Source organism: Benincasa hispida, chromosome 8, assembly GCF_027475165.1.
Source record: "Benincasa hispida cultivar pf3 chromosome 8, pf3_genome.v1.1, whole genome shotgun sequence".
NCBI lineage: Eukaryota > Viridiplantae > Streptophyta > Magnoliopsida > Cucurbitales > Cucurbitaceae > Benincasa > Benincasa hispida.
In genome coordinates, this window is record NC_143485.1 from 62,816,257 (window position 1) to 62,840,123 (window position 23,867).

General features: G+C 34.1%; 1 protein-coding gene across 1 annotated transcript; it reads right to left on the minus strand.

Moving 5' to 3' along the window:
- Positions 1 to 2,704: 2,704 nt before the first annotated feature.
- Positions 2,705 to 18,517, minus strand: CUL4 (cullin4). The gene is made up of 17 exons (XM_090316350.1): positions 17,926 to 18,517; positions 16,980 to 17,095; positions 16,519 to 16,865; positions 8,138 to 8,318; positions 7,672 to 7,794; positions 7,277 to 7,564; positions 6,350 to 6,475; positions 6,095 to 6,196; positions 5,900 to 5,953; positions 4,544 to 4,650; positions 4,389 to 4,449; positions 4,176 to 4,307; positions 3,874 to 4,011; positions 3,676 to 3,756; positions 3,500 to 3,580; positions 3,177 to 3,257; positions 2,705 to 3,059 (listed from the first exon to the last, which is right to left on the minus strand). The coding sequence occupies exons 1-17, from the start codon at positions 18,299 to 18,301 to the stop codon at positions 2,946 to 2,948; spliced, it is 2,508 nt and encodes an 835-aa protein (XP_090172476.1). The 5' UTR covers positions 18,302 to 18,517; the 3' UTR covers positions 2,705 to 2,945.
- Between the last annotated feature and the right edge of the window lie 5,350 nt (positions 18,518 to 23,867).

Genomic DNA, 23,867 nt, shown 5'->3' on the forward strand with positions numbered 1-23,867 from the left:
ATGAAATTAGAAATCAAATTCAAAACTTAGAGACTAAAAATGTAACATTTTGAAATTTAGGGACCAAATGAAAACTAGAACCAAAATCTAACCACATATTTTTTTTTTCGAGAATTTATTTAGATTGGATGTTTTAAATGTATGTATATATATATAGTAGGTTCAAAAATTTGTGTGGAATATGCAGTTTATCTTACCTTTGAACTTTCAAAAAAAAAAATTAAGTCGTTGAATATAATTGACAATATGTTAGTATTAATTAATTGCAAATCAAGATCTCTAATCTCATCAAGGTTTTGTTAATTTATCTGTTTAAATACTTTTCCTAATCTAAAGTAAGAGAAAAAAAATTGAAGATAAAGTAAGAGAAACTTCATTTCTATCCTCCTAATCCTGATTACATCTTTAATTTTAGTACTTGTAAATTATTTAATTGTATTTAAATTACAAGTTTAGTCCCTACATTTTTATGTTTGTGTCCAATAAGTCCCTAATTTTAAAAAGTGTGTATAAATCTCAAATTTATTTATTATGAAAAAATAAATTATTTGTTTTAAACATAAACTAAAATGAATTATAATTAAATAATTATTTATTAAATAAATAAATAAATATGTAAATTTGAAAAGAAAACTTATTTATTATTTTTAATAAATAATAATAAACATTATTTATAAATACACTCTAAATAATAAACATTATTTATTATTTTTAATAAACTTATTTATTATTTTTATTAAATTATTAGGAAATAACTTATTATTAATTTGAATAATTTATCTATTAATAAATAATTTTAATAAGTTAATAATTTATTTTCAGTTCTGTGTCTACTAGTTTCCTAAATTTTAAAACGTGTATAATAAGTTATTAAACTGAGTTTAGTAAGACTTTGACACATTCGACATTTAAAAAATAATAATAATAAAGAATCAATTTTGCGAGTGTTTAATAGGTTTAAACATTTGTTTTAAAATGTCAAATAGATTTATATGTGTCACAAAATTGGAAGTTTATTGGCCATTAGATACAAGTTAAGAGACCAATTTGGATACTTTTCAAAAATTTTAGAATTTATTAAACACAATAACTAAATTTATTGGTAGAGGTTGGATGATCACATTAGCATAACAAAGAGCATGAGATGAATATAAAGACAACATTGTAACTCCTCTACAAAAACACAAGCAAATAAAATAGGGTTTGTTTTGTTGTATTACTAAAAATGTGGCAGTTAAAAAGTCGTAATAGTTAATGATATAAATGACCATACGAAGATTTGAATTGATCTGGTCGGCTATTTGAATTTCTATTAGGACCCTTGATTTTGTAATATACTGTGTTTTTGGACTCTTGATTCCTAATTTATTATGTCAAATTTTGGTCCAATATCATGTTTTAAACTAAATATTAGATTTATTTTGATCTTTAAATTATAAGTTTAGTCCTTACATTTGGGAATTATGTCTATTTAATCTAAGTCAAATCCTCGAGTTTCGAACCAACCATCCGAGCTAAAGGAATTATATCATTTGGAAAATAATCAAGCCACTAACTATCTTATTTATGTTTAGGTAAACTAAATACTTTCTAAACTTAGGCACTAGAGTGTATTTGACTGGACACTACACCCATGTGATTAAGAAGTGGGCCGCCAAAGAACCCAAAGAGACCCATGTCCAAGTTTGCTGTGCCAACTTTTTTTTTTTTTTTTTTTTTTTTTTTTTTTTTTTGTCAAATAGGTTCTAAAATTTTAAACTTTTTGTCTAATAGGTCATTTACCTATTCAATATTTTTTTAAAAACTCATATACTGGCCACACGAAATTGACAGTTTGAAATTCCAATAAACCTAAAATTTCAATTAGTTAAATTACAAATTTTAGTACCTTTAACTTTGAAGTTTGATGAATTCTAAACTTTTCATATGAAATAATTTGATTTTCTTTTAGAAAATTCAAAAGGTTCAAGAACTAAATTTGTAATCTTGAAAACTCAGATACAAGATTATCCAGATTTACATCTAATAAATAAATTAATTGTCAAAATGACCCTATATTGACGAGCTAGAATATATAGGGATGCTAAGGCAGCTATTTCGATGAAAATCACCCACCATTGTTGATAGTTTAAAGCACATCTTGATTTCTTGAGATAAAAATCCCCCATGTAGTGGTAGAATCAGATTCAATTGAATTTTGAGAATTCTTTGTCAAAAGTTTTGTCGACTCTCTATGTTGCTCATTCTATTATGTTTCTAATTTTTATAAAATTCTTGGAGAAGAAAACAAAACTGTCCGAGTCAAAGATTCGAATCCCTCCAACCTCCATTTGTTAAATTTTTAAATTTTCAGATATATTAGCTGTACAAAAAAATTAAAAGCTCCAAGACCTATTGTACACTTGACCATTCAAGAAAAAATACAAAATTTAAAAGCTAAACTTATATTTTAACCTCTACTAAATAATAATAATAATAAAAACGAAATAAACATTCTATATAACATAACCTTTGAAGTTCTTAAATAATTCATGTAAATCAAAATTTCAATATGAAAATAAATTTTAGATGTAAAATATTCATATTATTATATATATATTTGGATTCGGTTTTACCCATGAGTTGAAAACAAGTCCTAGACTCCTAATAACTTCTATATATATCCTACTACCCAAAGAATTTTGATCAAACTACAATTGGGATCTTTGTTTCAATATATAACCTTCTTTTTGGTGTAAGCTTGATAAGATGATTTCATCAGGTACACAACTTTACCAGAGACATTGAAAGAGATACAAAATTATGCTTTACAATCAACGTCCAACACAAACCAAAAATATGGAAACTAAAATTCTTTCTGTACATTAATCTGACAAAGGGGTCGATCCCGCCCTCCTTCCAACGACCGGAATTTTCAGTGTTGTTTGTGAGGAGAAAAGACTGTTTTAGGCAAGGTAATTGTATATCTGAGGGTTGTTCTTGTCTCGTTCTAAGTACTCTCTATCAATAAGACTTTCAATTCGCTTCTTCAAATCAGCTGGCTTTATAGGAAACTTTAACTGTTCAACACAACACAAAAAATCCAGTTCAATATCATCAACGGTCGATTATATCATACCAATTTAACATAATAACAAGATGAATGCATGGGAAACAAAGAAAAAATTGCCTTGTACCTGTTGGAAGAGTTCAGTTATCAGAAGAGTGTGACTTAGCACTTTTCGGGTTTTCATTATTCGAACAATAGCAGCATCAACCTGAGTGCCACGCAAAACAAGTTTAGGGGTCTATGCATCAGTAATCAACTGTTGATTCTGCTGTTTGGTCAGAAATTATAACAAGCCTTTCAAGCCCATTCTTCATTTTCATTTACATTCCAAGTAACTATATCTAACTGTTTGGTTCTTATTAGTTTGTATTCTCAGTTCAGATTATAGGAGTTTAAAGTCTCGCCCTTCAAAGAAAAAAGGGATAAAAGTTAAAAAGAAAAGTGGCTAACCTGATATTGACGGTCCTGAAAGACTCTTTCAGTGGTGCTCGTATTCTCTTCTACAGTTTCCTTCATCTGAATAGCATTTACCTGCATAGTCCACAACAAAACAATGCAATTTCAGCAACCGTAGGAGGTTGAAGTAACATGATCATTCCAGGTGGGCAAAATGGAAAATGGCATACCTTAAGACGGTAAAGTGGAGCAGTAAATCCATCATTGAACACAAATGAATCATTGTCCTCAACGTCTCTACCTTTTGGTATCTAAATATAAGATGGGGGAGGGAAAGAGAGAGAGGTCAGATTCAAAACCCTTGGGAGTAAATTGATATAACTACTTGTTTCCACCAAGAAAAGACATCAAATGAAAATGTCATCCACCTTTTGTAGTACTCTAACTTTTCCACAGGCAAGTGACTGTAAAGTCCTCCTGAGTTCTTTATCCTCAATTCCAGTAGATTCTCTAATATCTTGAAAACTTAATTTCTCGGCATCGTTGAAAAGCATTAAGACCACGGTCTGAATGACAGTACACAGATTCAGATTAAATCTCTCCACGTGGTAAAAATATATATATAAAATGATTTCCAACACCAGTTCATCCAAGAGATGGACAAGAGGATAAAAGAGAATTGCCTGAAAGATCCCTTAAAACAAGCATTAACGCCCAAGAATTAACTCACCTGAAATAGGGAAACTGCCAACTCCTTTTTACCTTTTGGGAACTCGGCTTTCAGCACACAGTGGCCTAATGAATTATGCCACATTAAACGTCTCCCACTGTACTTGCTCAAATAAAACTCCTTGAAAATGTCCTATAAAACAAAGCAAGGGAATCAAAGGACTACTCCAAGTTACTTGTACATTAAGATGCAAATTATTATCTTGCTGTCAACCTGGTAGACATTCAACTCATGGGGAAGCCTAACATCCATGGGAGGATAAGTTGGCCAGTACCTACAGACAGCCCAGGGATTATTGAATTTTCTGTCAAAAGCCTAAGCAATGAATGAGAGCTAATCAGCAAATAATCACGTTAAATACAACTTACCCAGTAGTCAAGACATGAACACTCATCTCAATCCCCATGGGAAGCTTTGTTCTCGCTTGGGATGATTGCTTGAAAGATTCATTGATCTCTTTAGACAATTCAATGTCCTAATAAATACACCATAAAACAAATTTCAGGAGATAGTCTGAGAAACAATTCAAATACAGCACCACCAACTACACATCTAATTTTTTAAATTCCAACTCAAGACAAGTATAGTAATTAGTAGACGTGTGAAGGAAAAAGACTGAAAATATTTTAAAATTGTTGAAAAATTAAAAGAGAGAGGGAGAGAAGAGGAGAGAGAAAAGAAGAGGAAATATGAGAACTTTAGTTCATCAAAAGGTCCTCCCTCTGAACACTAAATCAACATTGTTGTTCTACCCTTTCCCCTAGCCTCAGATATGCGCACAAGCCCATAGACTCTCTCAAAACTCCATGTTCTACCACCTTACATCTTTGAAGCTTATAATGCATAAGGTGAAGTTCATTATTAGGTCTCACTTGGTCATGAGAAAATCATCTCCATCACATCCAGATGCGGAATATCAAGTTATTTCCCTAATTGCTGTGTTTCCTGCAAGAGACAGCAAAACCGGAAGAACATCTTTGTTCTATGTGAGTTTCTACAATGAAGGTATAGGGTCCATCTTCAATCTATACAACTGCTACAGTGCTCTCCTCCCCAAATCAGCCGATGTCTGCTTTAACTCAAACCAGTCACAGTTTTGAAGGAAGGCTAAGGTCATTGGATTAATGTTGATCACTATTGGGTCCTTTTCACTCGAAAGAAATTACAAGAGAGATTTTGTTGAGGTGGAGGATCTTGAATTTTGAGAAGTTATACGATATTAATCATCTGGGCACAGTATACGATATTCTCCAATTTCTATACAATTCAATTGGTGAGTTTTTAAGATTTGCCGTCACTGTCACCCCCTTCTCCTTTGCAATTGTCTTAAAAAATATTTAGTTTCATTTGTCCAACTTACAAAAATAATAATAATCAATCAAAATCAAAACTTAATTTTTTTTTTTTTTTTTAAAAAAAAGCCATAGGGTAGCAACACTATCCAGTTGAGAAAAGAGAAGAAACGTGTGAGAATTCATAATAGTTTTAATCATATGAAAACAAGCAAACTACCAATTAGGTAACACCTTCAAACTCCAACCAGCACCATACAAAACCAATTTTTATAAGAAAAAATTATTCAATTAAGGCTCAAATGCAGCCTACAAACAAAAACTAGGAGCAAGGATGCCATTTGAAGTCAACTGAAATTAAATCTTCATAACAACTAACCACAATTCACAACTACTGGAGAGATTTTGGAAATAAATTCCAGAAGTACGCACCTTAAACATTCCTTCAAGTTTGTTCGTAAACTGACTACCACACTCGGTCTTCAGCTGTAATAAAGCTAAAAGAACTAGTTAGTTTTATTAAATCACCCGTGAGTTAAAGAATTAGTTAAGAATTTGTTTACATGATTAGTAAACAATGGTTAACAATCACTATTGAAAATTGAATAAGAAAATTTTATCTCTGACTTTGGAAATCATAGACTTCTCTGCATCAATGGAAGCACTCTTTCCTAGAAGTAGACGCTTTGCTAGATCCTTCTTGTAAAAGGCTTCAAACACATCCTTGCCCTGCAATAAACAAAATGAAGCAGGCAATAAGAATTGTTACTCCATGTCAAACATAAATGAGCTTAAGCTATGGCGAAGTGATAAAAATTAAAGAAAATAATTCCAGATCAATTAGATCTCCCCATGACTCTTTCCACTAACAATGATAACCACCTGAATAAACCTGAACAGAACCAACACTTTGTCCAGTGTACCCTCCAATTCTTCTTCAGAAGTACCCTTATTTCCAGCACGAAGCTTCTCATCCAGAAATTTTGCAATCAGTTCAGCGGGACGATTCTACAGAAAAAAGAGAAAATGTTATGTGGTTAGATCACATAATTGAACATAGATGAACTGATAGATAAAAAATGTTAAATGCATTTTAAGACATGAAAAGCGTTTTGGAAGGATAAGACATGAAAAGTTGATGAAGCAGCCGAAAGGTCTTGAAAGTAATATAGATCCGCAGAACTAATTCACACATTGATGCAAGTTAGGTCCATAGTTTTTACATTTAATAAATAAAATGGAAGTCCAAAATTGATCACGTTACATCATCTAAAGAAAAAAGATGTAAGTTAAACTTCTGCTAATCATGCCTATAGCACTTGGCTGATCGAATAGCATTGCTTCTTCCCCTTTATTCTTCACTCAACAAGCTGAAACATTAATTCTCAATTTTTTTTTTCCTCTTAATAAAGAATACGATGGAAGTCCAAAATTGATCACGTTACATAATCTAAAGAAAAAAGATGTAAGTTAAACTCCTGCTAATCATGCCTATAGCACTTGGCTGATCGAATAGCATTGCTTCTTCCCCTTTATTCTTCACTCAACAAGCTGAAACATTAATTCTCAATTTTTTTTTCTCTTAATAAAGGGCGTGTCCTGTCTGACTCTCAACATCACCAGGTATACATTTTTAGACACTAGTAACAAAGTACGCCAGACATAATTTTACCAGTTACAGGCTTATTATTCAATTATGCTGCAGTTTAAGAATGTACGCCCACTTCTTATTTTAATTACGTACAACAATTAATGGGAAAACTCTATTAAAAAAGGAAAACAAAAAAGCAAACATGAAGAGAGTGGTACCTGACGGAGATTAATAAGATGTTCGAATGCATCCTTTATTGTATTGCAAAAAGCTTCATTCTTGGAAAAGCTTTCTTCCCATATTGTATCAAGAGAAGCCTTAAATTCTAAAAGTGATGAGACCATATCTTTGTCCTTCTCATCATCCATGACAATATTTTGCCCAGTTCTTCGTATATACGAGCTAAGGGCTTGTCTTAATGATTCGAGAGCATTGACTCTTGAAATAAGTGTGTACATTCTCAGAAGGTCTCCCATACGGTTCCCATCCATCAGCAATGTAAAACCCTAAAGCCAATGATAATTCTAAATAAATATTGGAGTTATGCTAGAAAACAATATGGAAGAAGAACAAGAACTTATCATAGAATATAAATCTGAGTTCTTAATGGAACCTTATCGAGAATTGCAGATATATGACGTTCAAGGAGTTGTCTTTCTGTAGTTGCTATCAATGGCTTTCTTGTACTTGAATCAAGATAGTGCAAACATCTATCTTGCTCTGCCTGCAACCTTCCCTGAAATAACAGGTCAAGAACTAGAATTAACATAAATGGATGGTTAACATACAGTTATTCAATGGACACAATATGCAATCTCTTTTGTACCAAGGAATCTAGCAAGCCGTTCACATTCACTAATATGTTATTCAACGTTTTATTTCATTAGAGTGGATGCCTTTTTCGTAGGTTGTCTCCCTTTTCTGTGAGCTCTTGATTTTGTACGCCATTGTGTTCTTTTTTTTTTTTTTAATGAAAATTCAGTTGTTCATTAGAAAATAATTTTTTTTTTTAAAAAAAAAAAACAATAACAATAACAATAAAAAAAACAAACAAACAATGACAGACAAAGAATGCACACCTCTGCATGCTTTAAATATTCTGAAACATCTGACTGCTGAATGTGTTTCATGCCTTCAGCAGCATAAAACTCAGAAGTGTATTCAAGGAATGGCTTTTCAAAGCTTTCTGAGTATATTCCTAGTGCGGTAAACATCTTCAAAAGGTGGTTGAGGAGAGTCCGATTAATTGCTTCACCTAGCCTAAAAGACCAATGAAAAATCCATGTTAATCAAATATTTTACATAATAAATAAATAAGATTCTTTTAATATGGAATAATCCAACAAATAAACCGATTTACAACAATAACAAAAAAATCAAAACAAATTTCCGCCATCAGCAAAATTGGCCTGTGTGTTTTATGAAATTCTGAAATTTTTACACACGGTGGAAAAGAGCAAATTACAAAATTCCAATATAAACCAACCTACACATACAGATATGTAATGCCTCGTTTGGATTGCAGGCCATTAACAATTTTGTCAACTTTAAATGATCATAATAATAAAATAAAATAAACAAGCACCAAATAATTTCAATGGACAAGGAGATTCACCGATATCAGGTTGGGTTACTGATATGTAATGAATAATGTATAACAATTGTGTCAACTTAAATAATAATAATAATAAAATAAAATAAACGAGCACCGAATAATTTCAATGGGCAAGGAGATTCACCAATATCAGGATTACTGATAAGTAATGAATATAACAGAAAAATGAAATTTTCAACCATCAAAGATATTTTGGATCATAAACACTTCTCCCATTCAAAAAGTACGGAAAGAAAATATGCCTCCCGTCTCTCTTCCCTGCCATAGACCTATCCTTTTCTAGCTCCAATCACCATGGCCCTCCAACCGCCGATAACCCCTTCTTCTTCCATCACCTGGTTGATTAATATTGATCGGAAAATCTTCTCTCTCACACCGATCTCTCTTTCAGTTTCAAACTTTCTGAACAAACCCAATCCAACATTCATTCGATTTCTATCTCATGGAAATCCCTTGAATGGCTAGCCTCATCCTTCCAAGCTCTATTCAAGGACCCCTGCAACCACAAATTTTTCAGAAAGTTGATTGACGATGGCAATACTCTTTGGATTGAAAAACACAGCAATACGGGTACTTTGCCCAGCTTACCCTTTTAGAGTAATCTGGCCACCGCTCCATTATCCATGTCCCTGCTATGAATGACAAAAGAGGCTGGTTCTCATTCTTTTCTTTGGTTTCAGACTATCCTGGGAAGCCCAAATCACAGAACAGTGCAACTCTTAGCACTATTACACAAACGTATAAAGCAGCAAGTTCAATCAAGAAGCTTTGCAATTTCCAACAATGACATTCCCCCATCGATTCTTGGCAGTCCCAGCTCCTCCCCAGCCCCCCTGCTACCACATTTAAACTGGCAAGACATGGTGAACATGTGGTTGTTCAGAGGTTTGCTTATAATGATTGTTGGCCGAGTACCCAAGATTCCCTCCAAACTTTTCTATCATCTCAACATCTCTGATGACAAAGCCTTGCTACATGTCTATAGTTCGGCAATCTCTCAAAAACTTTGTGCTAATTCGGATTGGACAACCATTGGCCCTTTGAAACTTAAGTTTCTTTCACCATCCATATCTTCTTCTTTCCAACAGCAAATGGTGCATCACGTGGAGGCTGGATTAATGCGCTTCTTACTCATTGGACTGAAGTAATCTTTAAGTACATTGGTGACATATGTGTTGGTTTTGTTCAAATCTCAAATCAAACGGAACGTGGGTTGGATCTTACTTTTGCTCGCTTGAAGAAGATCAAGGAAAACACGTGAGGCCTCATTCCATTTGAAGTACGTCTACTAAAGGAGTTGGCCAACGAGAAACTATTGGTTCAAATTCAATCAGCCGGTGTCAGAGCTCAGGGACAACGCCGCACCTCCTTACCTACACAAGGAAATAGCCTTAAAGGGGTTGCTAAAAATGTGGATCTCATTGATTCTCGATTAAATGAAAAAGGCAAGTCCATATTTTTTTAACCAAATCAATCGGTCCCTCCTCTCCCCCATATCTGCCACCTTTGACTGAATCTCCTACAATTATGGAGAAGATAAATCTCCCTCCTTCCCTCACCATAAATGACCAAACTGTGGGCCCACAATTTGACCCTTTACCTCTTTCCAATTCAACCGAAAACCCTAGCCATAATCCTTTACCCGAGTCAACTCCATCATTTAGTTTCCAAAACCAACCTAGCAGCCCCTCCAATTCATCATCTCCATCCTTCACATAGCCCCCTCTTTCCACAGTTACTTTTAGCGCAGGTCCCACCACTTTACAAGTTGGTACTTTGAGTTCCACCTCAGCCAACAAACCAAACCTTCCTTTTACTAGTTATGATCCTGAAGGTTACCTATCCAACCCTTTCTGAGAAACTGATTTGATTGCTTAACCTCTTGATATGGCCATCTTTGGTGATCAGCCGATTGACACTAACCACCTGCCAATACATATTCTTCCCCCTCCTGCTTCAAACCTTAATCACAAACAAAATCTCTCACTTTCTCCCCCTATCAACCACGAGCCCATTTCCCCTTTCCTTGCCCTTCACCATCAACCAATCAACCAACAACCACCATCCTCTCCTCCCTCCTTACCCATCAGTCTTCATGATTTGGTTTCCCAATTGTCTTTACATGATTTATGTGTTATGGCTATTCCTTCTATCCCTCCTTCTACCTCCAAAACCAAGAAAATTACCAATACCAATAGTAAAAAACCAAAGCTTCACAGGGAATTGCAAGGCCTTTTTTCTTCAGTCTTCTATGAAAGAACTGCCATTTTGATTATTAGGGAGGGCTCATCCAAGCATCCATGAAATTCCTCACATGGAATGTCTGGGGTCTTGATTCGTGAAAGAAACGTGCTTTGGTTAAGAAGCTAATTCAACAACATAACCCTAGTATTGTTCTACTACAAGAAACAAAGTTGTTAGCTGTTGATTCTTCTTTCATTAAATCTATTTGGAGTTCCTCATTCATTGGTTGGACTGTTATGGATGCTATTGATTCGCTTTGGAATGAGCCTGACTTTTCTATCCTTGAGGTTATTCGGGGCCACTTTTCTGCTTCAGTTCATGTATCCTTGTCTGAGGGTTTTTCTTTCTGGCTTTCGGCAGTTTATGGCCATCTGATAATGCTTTTAGATATGATTTCTGGCAAGAGCTTGATGATTTAGCTGGTTCGAGAGGGGAAAATTGGGTCATTGGTGGTGACTTTAATGTCACTAGATGGTCTTGGGAAAAGTCACATGACAGAACAATTTCCTCTAGCATGCATGCCTTCAATCAATGGATTACAGATTATCAATTACAGGATATTCCTCTGTCGAATGGTTGCTTTACATGGTCGAGTTTCAGTCCTACACAATATCTACCTCTACTTGATCGATTTCTACTTACAGAGAATTGTCTACGTAAATTTGGGTCAGTTACTCTCAAATATTTGGATCGCATCACATCTGATCATTTTCCCAAGTATTGATTGGGGTCCTCGCCCTTTCAGATTTGAAAACTCCTGGCTTCAAGTGCCTTCTTTCCATCCCTTGGTGGAGAATTGGTGGAATTGCCACCCGATTACCGATTGACCTGGGCATGGTCTTATGTTGAAGCTTCAGGGTTTGAAAGCTATTATTCGTGATTGGAATACCAATTGGTGCAGTGAGGCTACTAATCTTTGTTCTCTTGTCTCACAGTTAACCAATTTAGATGCCCGAGAAGACAAAGAGGCCCTTAATGAGGAACAACTTAATAGACATTGTATACTTCTTGAACAGATTGAAACCCTGACTATTCAAGATCACATTCATTGGCAGCAGTGTTGCAAGCTGAAATGGCTTCTTGAGGGTGATGAAAACACACGGTTTTTCCATAGAATTGTTGCTGCCCGACGCCATAAGTCCTCTATTACGGAAATTCGCTCCATGGATGGCACTAGGCTTGACTTCTCATAAAATTGAGGCTGAATTCTTGTCATTTTACTCATCTCTCTTCAAAAAAGACATGGGTCAGCATTTTCTTCCAACTAATCTTCAGCAGAATCCTATTTCATCCTCACAAGCCATAGATCTCGAGCGTCCCTTTACTGATGATGAGGTATTTGCTACTGTCTCCTCTCTAAGTGTTAGTAAATCTCCCGGTCCATATGGTTTTACACTTGAATTTTTCAAGTTTTTCTGAACTACTCTTAAATATGATATGATGTTAGTCATTAACGAATTTTACAATTCTGGGATTATTAACGTGAAACTAAATGAGACTTATATCTGTCTGATTCCTAAGAAGTTGACTCGAGATATGTTTCTGATTATAGACTTATTAGTCTCATTCCTTGTGCTTACAAGATTATTGCCCGTGTTTTATCAAATCGTTTAAAGAAGGTTCTTCCTTTTACCATCTCGCCCAATCAGCTTGCTTTTGTGGCTAACAGACAGATTCTTGATGCTTCCTTGATGGCAAATGAGCTCATTGATGATGCTTCCTTTTACCAGCTCGGCATTGGGTCATATTGGTACTCATCCTATTGGTCATTCAGATTTTACTCCGACCCATTTACAGTTTGCTGATGACACTTTATTGTTCTCTACTACTGAGCGATCTGCCATACAGAACTTGTTTGACATTGTCCATATTTTTTAATGTGCTTCAGGCCTTAAAATTAATCTTGCTAAGAGTGAGCTTCTTGGGATACATGTCTCCGACTCTGACTTTGACTGGTTGTTGCATTCTTTTGGTTGCAAACGAGGTTACTAGCCAGCTTCTTATTTAGGGCTTCTTTTTGGTGGTAACTCTAAATCTGTTTTGTTTTGGCAGCCCGTGATTAAGAGGTTTTAGCATAAACTTCATAATTGGAAGTATTCAATATATTTCAAAGGGGGGTCGTCATACACTCATTCAAGCTACACTTTCTAGCCTCCCAACTTATTATTTGTCTTTGTTTAAGGCTCCTTCCTCTGTTATTAATTGCCTGGATAAATTGGTCCAAGATTTCTTTTGGGAGGGCTCTTTTGGTGATGGTGGTGTGCATGATGTGAATTGGATGGTTTCTCAGCGTCCTCAATTATTGGGTGGCCTTGGCATTGGCAATTTTAAACATCGAAATTCTACTCTTCTTGTGAAATGGACCTGCCGTTTTTTAACTGAGCATGACGCTTTATGCAGGAAGCTCATTGTTGCCAAGTATTATTCCTCTAATTGTGTTTGGCCCTCTCCTATCTCTGGTGTTTCTTCTAAAGCACCTTGGAGGTACATCTGTCATTTTACGAGTTGATTGCTAATTGGGTTAGCCGCCGTATTGGTGATGGTTCAACTACGTCCTTCTGGAACGACTCTTGGCTTAGTTGTGGAGTCCTTGCCACCACTTATTCGCGGCTTTTTCGTCTTGTGCAACATCCTAAGGTTACAGTTGCTAATGCTTGGAACTCTTCCATGTCTGCTTGGAATTTGAACCTACGTCGTAATCTTACTGAGTTGGAGATTGCTGAATGGGCTTCATTATCCCTTCATCTAACATCTGTCTGATTGCGTTCCTCCCCTGATACTAGAGGTTGTGGCCGATTGATCTTTCTTTGGGCTTTACTATTAAGTCTCTTATGGTTGATCTAATGGGTGTTCTGGATTCGGATTTGACTGATCTTTACTCAGTGATTTGGAAGGATAGATATCCTAAGAAGATCAAAATCTTTCTTTGGGAACTCACCTGGGGTGCCATTGATCGTTTATAGCCCCGTATGCCTTATATGTCTCTTTCTCCATCTTGGTGTCATATTTGTCACAAACATGTTGAATCATCGGTTCATCTATTTTTTCACTATCCTTTTGCTATTGGCATTTGCAACCTTCTCTTGCCTCTTTTTGGTTGGTCTTTCACTTGTCCTAATGACATTTCTGATGCTTTGGCCTCAGTGTTAGTGGGTCATCCTTTTGGTGGAACTAAGAAGGTCATTTGGTTGGCCTTTATCCGTGCTTTCCTTTGGTGCTTATGGGGTGAAAGGAACAGACGACTTTTTCATGATACATGTTTTTCTACTGCTCGCTTTTTTGAGTTAGTTTTGTCTACTGCTTTTTCTTGGTGTAAATTAAAGCACTCGTTCACTCAGTTCAGCTTATCTTTTTTAGTCAATCATTGGAAATCCCTATTGTAGTTTCATTCATCGGGGTCTTCTCCTTATACATATCAATAAACAGTTTCTTTTACCAAAAAAAAGATATTTGAGATCATTTCAACTAAAATTTAGTCCCCAAACTACTATCCAAGAGTTTAACCCATAGACACATGGGGTCTCAAACAAAAAGGATCATATACAAAAACTTGACCCTGCCAATAAATATTAACTCCATGACTTAGACAAACTCATATTATACTATGATATTTTACAATACAACAAAGAATATCTATTTATTAGAATCTACGGTGAACAAAGATTAGATAAGCATATCGTATCTGGTGTTTGATCCATAAAATTGAAAATTCATGGAAGGAGGAAGAGGCCAAAAGTGAATAACTCAATGAGGAAAAAAAAAATTCACAGAGATATTGACTGATAAGGCATTTCTTTGATCGTTCTGCTAGCACTGATGGCAGCATGTCCAATATTTCCAAGCTCCCAATAGTTTTCAAAATAAAGCAGAAAAATGAGTTTGTAGTTTTCGCAGCTTTAAATTCCACAAATATTTCATTTCAAATACACCCACAAATCAAAGAAAGACCGAAGTCCAAACTAATGTAGAAGCTTAAAAACATTAATCAAAGAATGGAGTAAGTGACCTTTCATTGTTGTGTTTGCACAATGGTGTGATCCAAATATGGGACTATCTAAACATATGTGACTTTCTAATGAGGAAAAAGATTAGGGAAATATACAGAGGAAGGAACTCAATGACATGTGAAGAATAAAGGGAACAAGATTGATTCAGAAAAGTATGGTTCAAAAGCAGAGATGACAACCATCTCCAATTGTAAGGTGCACAATGCTTTTAAGAAAGGGAAAATCTTGTGGCTGAATGCCTTTAAGGCAACGGCTGGTCTATGGCTAGAAAGGAACAACCAAATCATTTGAGGCAAAGACAGAGGTTAGGAGATAGTCATTGGCCTAACCATATTTCCTGTTTCAATGATAATTCTTCTTGAACAGTTCTGGTATTAACTGGAATTGTTGTCCTTGTCTTTTATAAAATTCTCAGTGGCAGGATATCACTTCGTATTCATTTTCACAAAATCAATGAAAAGAGCTTCTTCTTACAATATATATAGATAGGGAGTTAAATATCTTTGAAAAGAAAAGAGTCTCATAATTGCTTATCAATCCTCATTCTGAAGCACAAAAACCTTTATCAGGATCTGCCATAACCATTTTTGTCAATAGCTTATACCATCCAAATAAACCAAAGACTGCTAATAACTTCTTCCAAATACATCCATCTTTGTAGACACCTATATCATGTTTCTTTTGCTAAATCCTTATGGGATTTAATCACGTGGAGTTTTGGTTGGAAGATTGCTCTACCCAACAATAATATGGTCTCTATTAAACATCACTCTACTTTTTTTTATGAAACAACTTTCATTGAGAAAAAAAATGAAAGAATACACAAGCATAACCCACAAAAAAGGGAACTCCCTCTACCATCCTACTTGGACATCCAAAGGAGATTCTTTGGTTCAATTACATTCGAGCTTTCTTATGGTCTCTTTTGATTGATTGGAATTCACCCATCTTTGTAGACACCAACAAGATTTTCAATCTTTTTATTATATGATATAAGATTAAATTCGCCTTCACCCATCAGCTTAAGCTTTTGGATCAATCGGTGATTTAAAATGGTATCAGAGCAGGTGGTCTAGGGAGGTCCTATGTTCAAACCCCCTGCAATGTTACTTCCACTCTAATTAATATTAATTTCCACTTGGGTTTTCTTCATATTTCAAGTCCACAAGTGAGGGAGAATGTTAGATGATACAAGACTAAATTCTCTTCACCCATCAACTTAAGCTTTTGGGTCAATCTATGATTTAAGACTTTTATTTCTTTGGTTATTTTTACAGCTCTTACATGATGTAAATTGGTTTTACCATTTTGTAATTACAGCTTAACAACTCTCTTGTCACATTGGAGTTTTTTTTTTTTTTTTTTTTTTTTTTTTGTAAATATCCAATAGGATTTCTTTAGTATATTTATTTCATCAATTAATGAAAGGAAGTCTATTGCCTGTCCCAAAAAAAAAAAAAAAAACAAATGCATTAGGAATCACAATCCTAGATGAGTTTCCAAAATAATAAATAAATAAAATGCAATACAATGTGCAAATGCAACATCCATTATAATTAAATAAAATTATAGCATCATTAGGATAGAGATTGACCTTTCTTTCTCGATCATTCTTAATAGACCCGTAACAGTTTTGTGCTCAACCTCTGAAGATAAAGATAAATGTTTTCTGAAAAGTTGCAACCCCATGTCCCATAATGAGCACACACTTGGTGTTTGTTTGACATATGTCCTGTCAAGATACAGGGCAATGCCACGAATCATCAACATCTGATCACAAAAATCTTGCCAGCATTTCTCAACATATGCCAAGAAAACCACCAAATCGGGGCTTTGCCCAACCAAAGACTGCAATGCTGCAGATATGTGTACTTCACACTCCTTTTCGATCCGCCGATAAAGGTTTCCACCCATTTTGTGCAAGCAAAGATCGTTAACAGCCTGCATATATTACAGCAATTGGTTGAAAGACCTCAGATATGGATATAGTACAGCAATGTCTTTTTTTGTCAAACATGTGGAAAGGAAAAAAAGAATAAGAATTATAAATTTTACCTGATAAAGCTTCTCCAGATCACAAGAATTAGGTTGCTTCAAGAATATGGCACATATGGCTGATTTCAACTTTGCCCATGTATCCTCCTCAAAATTAGCAGGGAGCGTCGGTTTTGCTTCATGGGGAAAACAGAAAATGAGATATTGTAAACCACTTTTCAACAGGGGATATCAGTTCAACCGAGGCTATATAATTCACATCACATATTCACAACTATTGACAATATCTACACTACACCAGAGTATAGATGTGGCTCACTGTAATAATACCAAGTCGAGAGAATGTTTGCTTACACACTGCACTACCAATTTTTGGCAGATGACTAAAAATCTTCCATCGCCGTTAACTACAAATTGAGAAAATGGTGTGTGAGTGTATATTCCTGACTACACATTCTATCCAAAGATGAATAAATGAACTTTCCCAATTCTATATGCAGAGTCCTCCTCTTAATCTCCCCGTACAGTACAGTACAGTAAATATTATTTCCTAATCCTGGCAGAGCTAATGTAATGACAGTCGCATCAGAAAGTTAGTTATATCATTACTCAGCAGTTCTTCCATGAAATTTCGTAGGACCCACGTGAAAATTTAAATGCCAGTGTACGACCCAGCAATCAGAAAGAAAATCAGCAGAAAACATGTCTAACTAAAGCTCAATTCCAAGTAATCCCGTAAGAATGGTTAAAGAAACATAAGAAATCGAAATAATCCGGAGTGCCCAGGTTCACTTACAGCTTAATTTCCAAGTAATTTCAAAACAAGAACACGAAAACACGAAGGAACGCGAAAACCCCCAAAATGAAAGGCGAAAGCAGTCAGAAAGAACAATAGAATCGATCACGCAAAAAACAAAACCTAACGAGAAAAATCAACAAGAACAGAGGAAATGAATTCGCGTAAACCCCTGGAAGAGGAAGGGAGAAGGAGATCAAAAGAACAGACCTTTGACAAGCTTGATGACGAGTTTCTTGGCAGGCTGAGGGGGAGTGGCTTTCTTACGCGACAAATTGGTTGCAACGGCGCGGCTAGCGCCAATGAGAGGGGAGTCATCGGGCTTGAGATCTTCATCTAGGGCCATGGAGGAAGGGTCGAAATCGGCGTCATCGGGAGTAATGTTGGAAGAAGGGCGGTCGTGGTGGTGGAGGCCGTTCTTGTTGGGGTCAAGTGGTTGGGATTTGGTTTTCTTCATAGGAGGGGAAGAGATGGAGGAGGGGTTGGAAGTGGGTGAAGAAGAGACGACGGAGCTGGCGGCGGCGGTGTTGGTGTTGGTGTTGGTGTTGGCGGTGGTGGTAGCAGAGCGTTTGGTGGGGAGAGACATGAAAGTGATCAAGAGGAGGAGGGCATTGTCCAGTGAAGCAGAAAAGAGGAAATTTTTTGAGCACAAAAACACAATTGAAGATTGATTTCTGTGAGGACGCCCACACCCAACACACTATTTCACAATTCCCCTTCTAAATTATTTACCCTTCAATTTCTTTTTCTTTTCTTTTTTTCTTTTTTTCTTTTTTCTTTTTCCCCTTTTCTTTTTCTTTTCGTGTTATTATCAAAAAAACAAAATTGTACTCAAAATAATAAATAATATACCATTTGGCAACTTCATTACACGAGTTCTTTCATCGTGTTTTTATCATCACTTACATATTTTTTAAAATAACATTTAAAGTCAATCACTCACTTAGCTTTGGAATTCTTATAATTAAGTCATCAAAGAAAAATAAGTATTTTGTTAATACATGGAGTAATTATCTATTCTTAAAATCTCTCTCATTTGAATATGTTCTCGGTTCATTTCATGTAGATTTTTTTTCTTTAATATCTAATTCTTTTTTAGAATTTTCATCATAGATAAGTTGTCAAAAATATTTTTGAATTTAGGGTTTTGGTTTTGCTTATACTCCCAAATATTGAAAAGTTTCATTATAACACTTGAAATTTGAAGTTTATTTCAAAACAACTTTTGTAGACTTTTGTTCTAGGAACAAAAAAAAAAAAAAAGGTTTGTATTTGATTATTTGGAATCATACCTATTGTCAGCTTCATGTCCATGCATTCAATGACAAATATCTTGGTTAAGTGTTTTGAGGAGAAAAACCCACTCTAAACTTCAAGGTTAAAAGAAAATTTTCAAAGTTTGGGTACAAATGAAACTAATCTCATAGTTTAAGAGTATTTTTTATACTTTTAACTTTTTAGGTATAGAACTTCGTAAGGATTGATATCAATCTACAAAACTTTGTTTTTTTCTTTGATTTTTTAAAATTATTATTTTGGTTTATATTTTTATTTTGACTTTAAAAAAAAAGTTAATATGTGAGCGGACGTATGAAGAGTCATAGTGATGAGCATGATAGATCGAAAAACCGAGTCGACCAACCAAAATCGATCGAACCGAAAGCGATCGGTTTGAGAAGAGGATAGGCTAGATCGGTGTCGGTTTGGATTTTTGAAAAAAATTAAAGAATAAAATTTACCAAAACTGACCAATGGTCGATTTACACTATTCGACGATCGAGGTTGGTTTGAACATTTATTAAACCGACCATAGTTGGTTCAGTGGCGATTTGATTAAAAAAAAATTTGACTTTAACCGACCGCTGTACACCCTTATGAAAGACACATATTTGCGTCACGTGGATTAACAATATCAATATATTGGATTAATGAAATTTGATAAGGTGGCAAAATGTTGACAGATAACCAAAATAACCTGAATTAGCTCTTCTAGTAATCCATAAAGATCAATGTAAATAGTAAAGAGTTTGAAATTAAGGAATGAAGTTCAAGTCATGACAACCCAAATATCTAGTTTTTAATATCTCGAGTTTTTTTACAACTAAAAATGAGCAATTATGTATGAGAATAGTCAAGGAGGCTTCAACACTTGCTAATATTAAAATTAATAATAACTAAAATGTTTATATTTAACTTCAAGGTTAAATTTGTTAATTTCGAAAGTGTAGGGATTATAATTTACCTTTTACTCAAATTTATTCAAAATTATAAATTGTCAATTTTATAATGAAACAGATAGAAACAGAAAGTCCTGCCACTAATGGTTTTGTCTTTTTCATTTTCTAAAATTAAGCTTCTGAACAAATTTGTTAGTAATCTTTTCGTTTTATCTAAGTTTTAAAAATAGAAAAACAGGGTAAAAAAGAAGTAGCATGTATATATATTTGTATAGTTTTTAAAAGTTGGTTGTAAGTTCAAAAATATAATTTTGACAAATGAACAAAAATTCTTAAAGATATAATTTTAAATGGAAGAAAAGAGAAGAATTTAAAATATAGTTAAATACTTTCATCATTGTACTTTGGATTTTGATTCATTTTGGTTATTGTATTTTTAAAATGTTTATTTTAGTCTTTATACTTTCAACTTTAATTCATTTTAGTCTTCGTACTTCTAAAATTATCATTTTTGTCTCTTTAAAATGAAAATGAAGATTTTATAATTTCTTTTGAAGTTATAATTCTTTTGAATTAATTAATAGACATAAATATTAAAGATTGAAAGTGAATATTTAGTGAAAATCGAGGTTTGGAATATAGATCATGAAACTTGGGTATCAAATTGAAACTAAATTCAAACTTCAACGGTAAAATTATAACATTTTGAAAGTTAAGAATTAAATTCAAATCATACTCAAAACTTAAAAGGCTAAAAGTGTAATATTTTGAAATTGAGAGACGAAATAAAAATTATATTCAAAATCTAGAGACGAAAAATGACAAATTGGTTATTTTCAAAATATGCAATCCAATAATGCCAAAAAAAAAAAATCTACACCAATTTTATAAATAGTTTCCAGAATGCCCTTTTTTTTCCGCTAATAATATAGTAACAAATACCCAAATCTAACATTTGATCCTCGAAATATGACGACTTTGAGTTCTTTTTATCCATTTTCCCCACTATGGCATACACACGTGCTCAATCTGTTCTTAAGGAGAAATCCCAATATTTTACTATTTTATCGGTGATTTTGGGTCAAACGGTAATATCAACATCTAGCAAGAGCAAATACAACAAAGTCAAGAAAGATAACATGATTCGGGTTGAAAGTGACAACTATGATCAAAGTAGGTCTAGAAAAGAGGCTGACTTGGACCCAAGCCATTGTGTTCAATCTCGACCAAGGCTGAGGCCAAGCCTCACAAGTTATCTAATAGGGCATGCGAGCCAAGGAATCATCATAGGCCCAAAATATAACTAAAAGAAAGTGTACATCTTTGACATTATATTCGTCGAGGTCAACCTTAGCAAACTACCATATAACGCACGCCCTATCACACATCCTAGCTTGATAAGTCAAAGGATAAGCCCAATGCAACTTTGAAACTTTTAAAGGGAATGTTCCAAGTCAACAACACCTATAAAATACATCATGATAGCTCCAAGGCAAATAAGTACTATCTAATACTCAAACTCTCTACTTGCTACACAGTTGCACTATTTGACCTAAGCATCGAAGCTTGTGTGGCAAGCACCACACTAGCGTACAAATCTTTTCATCTTGCAAATCACGTTGTTCTCCAATTTACAAATTTACCATTGTTGTCACGTGAAGGTTATATGCGTTTTCCCCCATCTAGATTTTGGCATCAACACTGTCATTGACGATTTGAGATTCTTGTCGTTATTGAAATAATTGCTATCAACTGTACTTTTAAGAAAATTGATTGTTATGTATAGTAGTATTTGGTAAATTTCAAATTCTAACATAGAAAGTCAATTAAAAATATTACTAAATTCTTATAAAATGTTACAAGGACCAAAATGGAGATAAACTTCAATCAAGCATGAGCTTTATATTAATATTAACTTCAAATTTTGTTTATATGACATCAAATTATTATTTATGTCTTATTTAATAATTTTGATGTAATTTTAGTATTTTTCAATTTTATCCATTTGATGACATATTAAATAGGGATATTTTTGTAATTTTGTTATGAACTATGATGTGACATTAAGATTTGATTGGGAAGCTATATAAAGTATTGTCATTAGGTTGTGTCAAATAGTTTTTGATTTTTGAATTTTGGGAATGATAATTTTCCTGTGTGTTGATGGCGGAGATTCATCACCAACCTTTTGTAACTTTATCTAAGGTTGCATACTTGAACATTCAAGTAAGATTGATCGACTTGGTTGTGGAGTGCTCAAACCTTGAGTAGAGGACTAGTTCTCCATGTCTCTTGGTCTTCGATTAAAAGGTGATCCAACTCTAATCATTCCCTTTGGATTAACGTCAATTAATTTGGGGATTTTAGAATTTATTGTTAGGGTCAACTAAAAGGTTCCTAATTTACAAATTTCTAGGGTTTTCATATCAATTTTTATAAACTTAAAATTACAGATGGTCTTATTTACTTTAGTAAATTTGATAAAACTAATGTTGGAGTTGATGCCCTAAATCTCATAGAGTCCTGTAGTTTGAAAACCTTGTGTGAACATACATTTTCTATGATTAATAATATATGATATTTTATTCACTTATGTCTATGAAATATATGATATTTTAGTTGTATTAACCACAAACCAATAAACTAATATTCATGGTTATCATTGTAACTTAAACAGATATGTGGAGACATACAAGTGGATTGTGTTTAAGTGATAACCTAAATGGTCAGTAGTCTATGGATAAGGTTGGGTACCTTATCCTGGTGACACTACGAGTATAACCAGCTTTGTAGGTGTTACAAATGTCGTAAAGTACTACAAATGGTCTGATCCTGATCATTCATGTATTAGACATGCGAACAGGGATATTCTATACAAAGGAGTTTGTATAAGACTGGACCACGAAATATTTAGTCTTGTTATATAATGTCGTTCATAATAGAGACTTTCATTTCACTAAGATGACCATAGTTAACATGACCTTAATCCTGAATGAGTTGTGAACTCCTGCCTATGAGGGTGGTCCTTTGATTTGCATAGGTGAAAGTGACTAGATAGCCGACTCAACAAGCCTACCATTTTGGGGATTCATCTAATTAGGGAGTTGGGAACTCGGCTACACAAGAAGAAATTCACTCATTCCTCAAAGCAGGGGTAAGTAGATAAATTGCTCATTTAAGAGCTGATTCCAGGCCTTGAGCAATGTGGCACCATACCCTCCCTTGGCACGAGGGAGGTTTAGTCATAATGGGACTATGATCTATTGTTCATTAGAGGAATCAGTGGTACTTAAGGAGTTAGATGTAACTACAGAGGCAAAACGGTAATTTGGCTTAACTATACTTACGAGCGATTTGTGAAGGGTCATCGTACTGTTGATTGGTTATATCCAATGGACACAGAAATATATCTATAGTGCGAAGAGTACAGTTATCGGTCTTTAGTGGAGTGCCCCTCAGTTAATGGATGGTGGATAATGCGATTAAAAAGTTTAATCAGTTATTCACGTACCATTGGAGCTTCAAGCTACAAATTCATAAGGTCCTCTTGGTAGCTCAATAGATTTAAGTTGAGAATTAGTTTTTGGGTTAATTAGAAATGTTCAAATTAATAAGAGAGAATTTGATTATATATGATATAATTAAATTAGTTCAATTATATATGACATAATTAACATAATGTATTTGATACATTATTGTTTAATTGGAGAAACAAATATTTGAATATGATTTATATATATTTTCTATGAATTAGATTCATAGTTATTAGATTTAGTATAAATATGATTTATAATAAATGTCATAAAATAGAAAAAAAGAACTATGGTTTATATATTGTATATGATGCAATATTAAACTATAGGTTATAAATATAATATGATAAGTTAATTATCATATTTATTAATTATATGATATTTATCATTTTTCTCTCTAACCACCCTTACTGAGTAGCTATTTGGTTTTATGGAAAAACTG

What these genes read in the sequence shown, in the direction of transcription:
- CUL4 (XM_090316350.1), bottom strand. Translation starts at nt 18,301, where the DNA reads ATGTCTCTCCCCACCAAACGCTCTGCTACCACCACCGCCAACACCAAC. An exon ending in TTCTGTTCAGGTTTATTCAG is followed by an intron (nt 6,197 to 6,349) that starts GTGGTTATCATT and finishes TGTTTATTGCAG; the next exon opens with GGCAAGGATGTGTTTGAAGC. An exon ending in CTCCACTTTACCGTCTTAAG is followed by an intron (nt 3,581 to 3,675) that starts GTATGCCATTTT and finishes TGGACTATGCAG; the next exon opens with GTAAATGCTATTCAGATGAA.